The sequence below is a fragment of the Pristis pectinata genome, chromosome 35, assembly GCF_009764475.1.
Source record: "Pristis pectinata isolate sPriPec2 chromosome 35, sPriPec2.1.pri, whole genome shotgun sequence".
NCBI lineage: Eukaryota > Metazoa > Chordata > Chondrichthyes > Rhinopristiformes > Pristidae > Pristis > Pristis pectinata.
The window spans coordinates 14,314,172-14,324,209 of record NC_067439.1 but is presented as its reverse complement, the minus strand read 5'-3'; the positions used below and the strand labels follow the sequence as shown (position 1 = coordinate 14,324,209).

Genomic DNA, 10,038 nt, shown 5'->3' with positions numbered 1-10,038 from the left:
CCTTCAAGAAGAGGAAGTTCCAACTCGCAGAATGGTTCTCGTACTGTACTCACTTGGATATGGCGGTGTACATGATTCTATCTGCCATTTGCAGACACGGTAATAACATAAATGTGAATTTCTTCTCAGTCCATGTATGAAGCATGCGTTCTAGACTCCAGGTGTTCCAAGTCCTGTGGAGTGAACGCAAGAATACTAAGTATGTAAGAGCCTATTTTGTTGATTATGTTTAACTGCAGCAAGATAATTATCCAGAAGACCAACTAACACTTACCACAAGTTACAGCTCTTATGTAGTAATGTGCACAGGGAAGTATAAGATGGAGAAGAAACTTAATTTGTTCACTGTCAGTTGCACCTATTTAACTCCGATCAGCAATTCGAAAACAGCTTAGGAAATTTGAATACTTTATGACCACAATAATGAATAAAGGATAAAACAAATGTCCTGCTCAAACTAGCCCTGTTCCCATTGGAAGAGTTGGGTTAAAATCAATGCATAATAAGTCAAAAACATGCTTTTAAACTTGCTGCTGAATTCAGTTATTTACAAAGTGATTGAAACTTCACAAAGATTACAAACTGGTAGTTGCCCACTTCATTCCATTTCCATTGTCTGAGTTTTGTAAGCAAAATCATCCAAGCACGTAAATAGATTGAACACTTTATACATTTGGCTCTTACAGTCACAGAGGGTTCAAAGATTTTTTTTGTACAGATGCATGCACACATTTCACAACTGTACATTCTCTGTGTATACATCAGAAAGACATTTATAGTTTCAGAAGTCCTGGGTGCCCCAAAACACACTATAACCAATTAGATGTTTTTGAAGTGCAATCTCTAAATCTAGGAACTATAACAAGCTCCTAGAAGTGGAAACCTTATAAAGAATAGTTATCTTGTTTTATGATGTTGACCGAGGAATAAATATTGGAGGGGAAATGAAGACATGACCTCCCTTTTTTTTAAAAATAGCACTATGGGATCTGTTATATCTGCTTGAAGAGGCAGGCAGAGGCTTGATTTAACATCTCAACAAAAGATAGCATCTCTGACAATGTGCATTCCCTCAGTACTTCACTGGTCTGTCAGTTTAGATTCTTTACATCAGTTCAGATGCAAGTAACAGGCAGAATTGGACCAAGCTTAACTGCATATGCTTGTTCAAATAGTTATTTCATGTTTTGTATCCTAAAATCAGAGAGTAAAATGGAACAGAGCAGTGAATTGATCTGACCAGATAAGATTGGTGAAATTACCAACGATAAATATTATGTTACTCCCAAGCTGTTATGAACCATGGGAGCTGGTGTAGTTTATTCAAGTACCATTGCACCATCTCGTACTTTGGTAAGAATGAGAAAATCTTTATCTTCTGACCTACCATTTTAGAATTTTGTCCATCACAATTAGTTTGGAATGATGGACACCAAATTTGCTTATACTAAGAGTAAGGTCAGTTTGGATCTGTGATTAATCCACTTATCCATGGTCTTAATGATAATGTTTTGGCAAGTGTTTTCAGAGTGAGGCAGTCTAATCTGGACACTGGATATTTAAAAGGAGAAAGCGAGACAATTTTGTAAATTATTTGTGAGTGTAGCGACTTTAATAGATGAAATTTACCACAGGAAAAGTTACCATGAATTTAGATTCTACACTAATTTTAGAAAAAGTTGGGCAAGTGTGTATGTTACTTTTACAAACAAACTTAGTATCAGGATGCAACTTGTACACCAACTTTTACAGCAAGACAAAAGTACACCTAGCCTACTGTACACATTAATAAATATTCACCTTCATAGTGAGGTGCAGATTTTCTCCCATTATTTTATGACCAGTATCATGATTTACCTTTCTGCTGTTCAAATTAAATGAACAGGTACTGGAACAGCTTATTCAGTGAGATGAATTATTACAACGATACAAGTAAAGACACTTAGATATTGTGGACCAAAGTTGCTAGCTGTTTGTTCTATACAATACTAAAACATTATCTTCAATGGCTGATTCTTTCTCAACATTCATAATATAGCAAGCTGAGTTCAGAGATGTAAAAAAAAGTTTAAATCCATTAGAATAAAAAAAAACAATTTCAGATGGTTTCTTGATGTTTTGACTGCTGGCTACAGCCATTGTTAGAACCTTTTGGTAAGGCAAAAAAACTCAACAGATAGATTTTGCCTTTTTATTCTCTACCAGTAAAGGTCTGGTTTATGATCCGTGCTGAGAAAGTACCTTCTCTGAGTTTGGAATATGTCAGGCTGCCTCTTGATCCCTTTAACAGCTCTGGCAGGAGCTCATTCTTTACAGATGAAAGAAAGTTCCTCAGTTTAGAAACCCTTAATATGGCAATAGGCCTCCAGGGCTGAAAACACAACATACAGCAACCAAAGGCTCACAAATATGGTGCAGGTCAGGATCTTTCCACGGCGTGTACCTCCAAGTTCACCACCTATGTGTGGTCGTCTTCTGTACAGGAGAACACTGATAGTGACAAAGGCAAAGATGGTAAAAAGTGTGACAGAAAAAGCCAGTGAGCCAGGATGCACTTTAAACTCCTCCCCCTTAGAAGCCCAGTAGATGGCAGCAACAGACCAAGCCACTCCAATACCCAGGAACACATTTACAGCATTGCTTCCAGTTACATTCCCAATGGAGGCATCTGCATACTGGTCTTGCAGTGCTGCAACCTTGCTGGCAAAAGTATCTGGAAAAATACCAAAGAGACATCCCTGTTATATTTCCGTTGACATAAAATTACATTTATACTATATATATTTAAATAAATATACACACACACACACACACACACATACATGATGTTATTTCACAGTAATTAACCAATCACTTGATGCAGTCATTATAATGTCTCACTATGAACACCATAACATCAATTTTCAGTTCTTGATTACAATGATGAAATAGCAATTTATGGGTAAAATTGGATATACTCTCAACTGCGCTGTATTTTAATATAAATAGCAAAGAGATTTAAATAACTGAAACAAATGTCATTATTTATGTTACTTCCAACCTTTACCAGAATTACTGCTGCTCCTTGTTACTTGCTACCCTCGTCAGCAACCTATTCAGACATGGGTTCCACTTCTACAAGTTACCACTAAACTTTATCTCTAAGTCACACTCTGACTACTTTAGACTGCTTTTCACCTGGCAGGCTGCTTTCCACTCGTGGACTTTGTGTAATATATAATTACTAACATTTTGCTGCTCCTAATCTAATGTATGCAGTGTAATTGGTGGAACTAGTTGGCATTGAAGTGGTTTTGCACCTCTTGTAGTATACAGCGTGACAGCTGATAGAACCATGCTCACTGCTGCTATGACTGGCTGGTTTTGCCCTCTTTCAAAGTGATTACAGATGGGTCAAATAGGGTGAGCTGGAAATTTGTTCACACAGCTCCAATGAAAAGTGTCATATACTTGAATATTGGTTTAAACTGGAGTAAAGCAAGTTCCTGCCCCTTTAGATGACTCTGTACCTATCAAGCTATTCAACTTCTGACTCTCAGCAGGATTTTTATTTGCCTTAGCAGATTTATATCTGTCTAGTACTCCCCCAAATGTTGTAAATAGTCCTGCATACAGAATGTGTCTATAGTGAGATTTTCAACTTCGCCGGTATGAAGACCACAGTTCTTATTTAGTAACAGGATATCTAGGTTTTATCAATACTATTTCTCCTGAAAATCTGCTATTTGAAAGGCTAGTATCCTTACTCCTTGAACTGCATCCTTACTCCTCAGAGAGATATATAACTTCTCGCAGCCTCAAATAGAATATTTCACCTGTCTGGAAAGGATGTTAAGGGTATCCTAGCCTTGGGATCATTCCAGGTTGCTGCTGCTGTTTCTTCTGCCACATCAGAGTTTGTTATTTTCTGATGACTGAGGTCACCCAAAGTCCATACTTGAGGAGAGAAGACTTTGTTTACTTTCCCTCTTGCCTACAGGAGCAGGCAAAGTGGCCAAAAGCATCTGCCTGTATTATAGGCTCCCCCAAAAGTACAGGGATTCATTGACTGCATTTCTGTCTTTAGAAAGACCTAGCTGTAGCCCTCAAAGGTTTTTCTGGCTCTCGTGTACAAAAAACTTGCCTGTTGGGGCACTATTCTTCACCAACAAGTGCATTTTCTACCTCACTAATATCCTGAAAGACACAGCCTAATTTGTCTGCATATCTACTAGAGATGTTTATTTGAATGAATGGTACTTTCAAGGAAATGGGGAATGAAAAGAATTTTTAGACAAGGTGGGATATTGAATGGCGTGGGTAGTGATAACCCTCAATGGAGGGGGAAATAACACCAGTACTGCCTTAATGGCTATATGGTCTAATAATACTGTTAATAATAATAATAATAATAGCCTGCCCACAGATCTGCATGGGAACAAATCACAAGGCTGCATAAGGCTAAACAAAAGACATTTGTAATTTTGGACCCAAAACTACATTAGCATTGTGGTTAGGATCTCTCCCACTGTGAGCTCCTTTATGGCCCCGAAGTTGCCATATTTTGCATGTTAAACAGTACTACAGACCACTGTTCATCTGTGATTGCACAGAATCAGCTATTAACCTCCTCTATTAGCAGACCTAGCAGGATTTTTTGAATGGACTCAGACGATTCTTGTAGGTATTCCAGCACAAATAGCCATTTTATTAGCAGTTAGACATGAAGCAGAGAAGCAAATGTATCACCTTGATGCTCAAACCTGCAATTCAGATCAAATGCTGTTCTTAGTCAAATATTGTAACAGCTCTTCCATCCCTATCTTATCACAGTGGAGGACGTAAGATCAGTCTTCCGGAGAGTGAACATGAGGAAAGCACCTAGCCCAGATGGTGTCCCGGGCCGCATGCTCAGATCTTGAGCTGATCAGCTGGCAGAAGTATTTGTGGACATATTCAACCTCTCCCTGCTTCAATCTCAGGTTCCCTCCTGTTTTAAGAAGACCACTATCATCCTGATACCAAAGAAAAGCAAGGTAACATGCCTCAGTGACTACCGACCAGTGGCTCTGACATCCAGGTTGATCATGGCACGCATCAACTCCAGCCTACCAGACAACCTGGACCCATTGCAATTCGCCTATCGGCGAAACAGGTCTACAGCGGATAGCATCTCCCTGGCCCTACACTCAGCTCTGGAGCATCTGGACAGTAAAGACACATATGTTAGACTATTGTTTATTGATTACAGCTCTGCCTTCAATACAATAATTCCAAGCAAGCTTGTCACCAAACTCCGAGACCTAGGACTCAACACCTCCCTCTGTAACTGGATCCTTAACTTTCTAACAAACAGACCGCAATCAGTGAGGATAGGCAGCAATACCTCCGGCACAATTATTCTCAACACTGGTGCCCCACAACGCTGCGTCCTCAGCCCTCTACTCCCTATACACTCATGACTGTGTGGCCAGATTCTGCTCTAACTCCATCTACAAGTTTGCAGATGATACCACCGATGTAGGCTGTATCTCAAACAGCGATGAGTCGGAGTACAGGAAGGAGATAGCATAGTGGAATGGTGTCATGACAACAACCTTTCCGTCAATGTCAACAAAACAAAAGAGCTGGTCATTGACTTAAGGGAAGGGGGCGGTGTACATGCACTTGTCTACATCAATGGTGCTGAGGTAGAGGGTTGAGAGCTTCAAGTTCCTGGGAGTGAACATCACCAACAGCCTGTCCTGGTCAAATCACATAGATGCCACTGCCAAGAAAGCTCACCAGCGCCTCTACTTCCTCAGGAGGTTAAAGAAATTCGGTTTGTCCCCTTTGACTCCCACCAACTTTTACCGATGCACCACAGAAAGCATCCTATCTGGATGTATCACGGCTTGGTACGGCAACTGCTCTGCCCAGGACCGCAAGAAGCTGCAGAGAGTTGAGAACACAGCCCAGCATATCATGGACACCAGCCTCCCCTCCTCGGACTCTGTCTTTACCTCTCGTTGTCTTGGTGTAGCAGCCGGCATAATTAAAGACCCCACCCACCCGGGGCATCCTCTCTTCTCTCCTATTCCATCAGGTAGAAGATACAGGAGCCTGAGGGCACGTACCACCGGACTTAAGGACAGCTTCTACCCCACTGTGATAAGACTATTGAACAGTTCCCTTATACAATGAGATGGACTATGACCTCACGATCTATCTTGTTGTGACCTTGCACCTTATTGCACTGCACTTTTTCTGTAGCTGTGACACTTTACTCTGTACTGTTATTGTTTTTACCTGTACTACATCAATGCACTCTGTACTAACTCAATGTATCTGCACTGTGTAATGAATTGACCTCTATGATCGGTTTGTAAGACAAGCTTTCCACTGTACCTTGGTACAAGTGACAATAATAAACCAATACCAATACTATCCACCACCCCCTGTCTCATGGCGCCTCCCCATGCAACTGGAGGAGATGCAACAACTATCCATTCACCTCTTTCCTTCCCACCATCCAGGGACCCAAACAGTCATTCCAGGTGAAGCAGTGATTCACTTGCAGTTCTTCCAAAGTAGTGTAATGCATTTGGTTTTCACAATGTGACCTCCTCCACATTGGAGAAACTGAACCCAGATTTGGTGATCACTTTGGAGAGCACCTGCTCTCAGTCTGCACGGATGATCCTGAGCTTCCTGTTGTATGCCACTTTAATTTTCAATCCCACTCCCATTCCAACTTGTCTGTATGTGGCCTCCTCCACTGCTATAGTGAGGGCCAACACAACCTAGAAGAACAACATATTATCTTCCACCTGGGCACTCTGCAACTTTCTGAAATGAACACTGAATTTCCCAACTTCAGGTAAACTGCTCCTTCATTGTTTCCCATTATCGTGCTTATGTCCCTTTCTTACCTTATTTCTTTAAAATACCTCACTAACGGTCAGAATTTATGGTCTTTATCACCTAATCTGTTTTAACTATATCCATATAGGCTTTTGACTTGCACCTCACTCCTCCCCCCAGCTCTGAGGAAGGGTCACCAACTCGAAACATATTTCTCTTTCCACAGATGCTGACTGACTGGCTGAGCTCTTCCAGCATTTCTGTTTTTGGTTCAGGTTCTAGCCTGCAGTTTTACATTTGTTTTCCATTGTAACACTTGGTGCTATCTTCTTTATCAAGAAATTTTTTAAAAATTTTATTTACAGCGTGGTAACAGGCCCTCCTGGCCCAACGAGTCTGCGCCGTCCATTTTGAACCCAATTAACCTACCCGTACGTCTTTGCAATGTGAGAGGAAACCGGAGCACCCGGAGGAAACCCACACAGACACGCGAGAACATACAAACTCCTTACAGACAGCGACGGGAATCGAACCCCGATCGCTGGCGCTGTAATAGCGTCGCGCTAACTGCTACACTACCGTGCTGCCCTTATTAATTAATTAAAAATTAAGGAATTTTTGTTTTCATATTAACTTCATAATTTCAGGGCATCCCAAAGATCGACTCAAATGTTGTACTGTGAGAAACTCAGTCAATTTGGCACACCAAGGTCCTAGTGATTACACTTTTGGTTATATTAAGTGATTAATGTTGCCCAGAGAGGAGTGAAACCCCACTCCTGCACAAATAGTACACTGGCGTCTGCATTCAGTTGAAGTATTGTCTGTATTCTGGTTTTAATGTCATCAGAAATATCAGATCTCCAACGGTGGACTACTCCCCCTCGACTGCATTGTGCTTGGGTCTCTGGAATGATGGTACAAACTGCCACCCAGCCTTCCAGTTGTGAGGTGGTAGTGCTAAGGTTAATGGCTGATCACTTTCTTTGGAGGTCTGAGTCACAGGGAGAGACTGGATGCAGGTGGCAAGGGAAACACAGGATATTGACGTCCTTGGTGTACTCATACTGAGACCACAGCTGCAGTAATTGTCCTCTTCCAGTATTACAGAAATTGAAAAGCATATGTTGTATTCTATTATTTTTAGTTTTTTTTTAATATGTATAGTGTTTAATACACCTCAAGTGGCTGCACAAGGAATAGCCGCTTCCTAGCTTATTGGTTCGTCCATCAGGTGAATATATGTTTTCTCATTGGTTAGTTTTGCCCCAGGTATCTAATAGGTTTTCTGATAGGACTATTGTTGGCTAAGGAGTACCTCTTAGCTCAGGTATAAAAGGTGTCATTTTTTTTGTTAATCACTCTCTTGCCTCTATCTCTCTCTTGATCTCTTCACCACCCAACCACACCACCCCCAGCCCTAGCTCATCTTTAGTTCCTTTTGTCTCGGCTCCTCCTGGTAGTAAAGCTAGTGCTGTGTGCTCTGTGACTGTTCCTTTGTTTTAAACTTTTCCAATAAAACTTTGTGAAGCACCAAGTTGTTTTCAACTCATTCTTGGACTCCTGAAAGAACCTGTGGATTCAAAAATAACCGGAGCCTACACATAAAAAACTATAATGCACTTCTTTAAAATCAGTATTGAGGTTTTTGAGGTTCAATAAGTAGGAACATAAAGAATTCAGCTCTTTAGTGTATTCTGGATGCCTGTGCAATGAGTTATAGGACACTGCTTAAGATTTCCTCACGATTGCTAAATACTTAAATATTTGTTCTCATCATAGGACTGCACATTGACTAACTATTAGACTATTTGGTAACAAACCATTCTATTTGTAATAAATACCATATTTACCACATCTATCTGACTTGAAATATTGATGTCAAGCTCTGCTTGGTCTTGGCTTAGCACAGGAATAAAATGAGTATATGCAAGCTCAGTAGACTCTACAAAACACTGTACTTTTGTCCCAGAGGTGATTTTGAGGATGGTGGCCCATCTGTACAAAAACAAACTTCCTTTTCCCTTTCTTGATAAAAGCTCAGTCATCAGATTTCCTTTTCACCTATTTTTTCCAAGAGTTTTCTATGTCAGCCTTTGACCTACTCTCTTCTGTGCACATTATTAAAATGGCCTCTTCTTTCTTCTGCATCTATTCAGTCTGAGAGCCCACACATTTATTCTCCTGTAGCTAAGAACCATGGTAAAACTCCAGTAATCTGGCATCTAATTGTTTGGAAATCCTGATGGTTTGTCATCTGGATCACTCATTAGTGCAGAATGTGGGACGGGGGTCTGGAGTGCAAGGAGCTGGAGGTCTGGAATGTTTTAACAAGCTAAAAAGTACAAGCTGAAACTCACCAGGTTCCATTTTCTGTATCCTTGCCAAGTTTACTGGAAAATTTATTATACTACTGTGTAACATGTAAAATAAACATATGTTTGGGTTTTAAAAGACTAACATCCCATTGTTTGGAAAATCTGCTAGTCTGTCACCAGCAAAGCCCTGAGGTACCAGACCTTGGAGTTTTGCTATACCTGGAATTGTCTCCTTAAGTTAACCAGTTACATTCCAAGGACATACATGTGTGCATTGGAATGGTGATGAGACCCGCTCACCAGAAAAAAGGGAGTGGCATAACGCTGGTGCACAATCCATATCCCAACTGACAAATCAAGAAGATAGAAAGGTGGGTTAGAACTGAGAGAGCAAACATTTCAACTGTTGAAAGAATGGGAATAGTTTTAACCCTGAGATTGGGTGAGATTGAAAATGATTCAAGCACTTTCTGCACTCTGCGTGCTCTCCATCTATCCCTCTGCACTGTGATGTTCCCAAGCATGCTTTATTCCTCAGCATCCCAATCTCAGAGAACACCCATTCTTTGCCTCAAGGGCCTTGAGCCCTTCTTCCCAACCTACTTTCTCTGTTTAGCTGTAGGGTTGTGCCACAAACTTTTCTGCTTGGGCAGTTTAGTTGGCTCTCAAGAAGAAATTGACAGGATATTTTTTAAGTGAATAATATCTGATGTCTAGGAAACTTATTGCCACTTTTCCTGTCTGGAACTCTCCTCTCAAAGAGATACCCAGTAAATAACAGGCCTGTTTCGGATCTTTGTATTGTTCAAAGGGGGCTTTTGAATGATATCACCTGGGAAGTGACCTTACTATTAGCATTACCTGAGGAGTACAATCAAGCCACTGAAGATCTGACCTA

At 40.8% G+C, this 10,038-nt stretch overlaps 1 protein-coding gene across 4 annotated transcripts in view; it reads right to left on the bottom strand.

Annotated features, from left to right (window-relative positions):
• Positions 1–652: 652 nt before the first annotated feature.
• LOC127586224 (sodium/calcium exchanger 3-like) overlaps positions 653–10,038 on the bottom strand; it is a 353,793-nt gene continuing 344,407 nt past the window's right edge. For all 4 annotated transcript variants that reach the window (XM_052044020.1, XM_052044021.1, XM_052044022.1 and 1 more), the window contains one exon: positions 653–2,713. In XM_052044020.1, the coding sequence (XP_051899980.1) occupies positions 2,337–2,713 (377 nt within the window). In that variant the 3' untranslated portion in view covers positions 653–2,336. The remainder of the gene's footprint in view (positions 2,714–10,038) is intronic.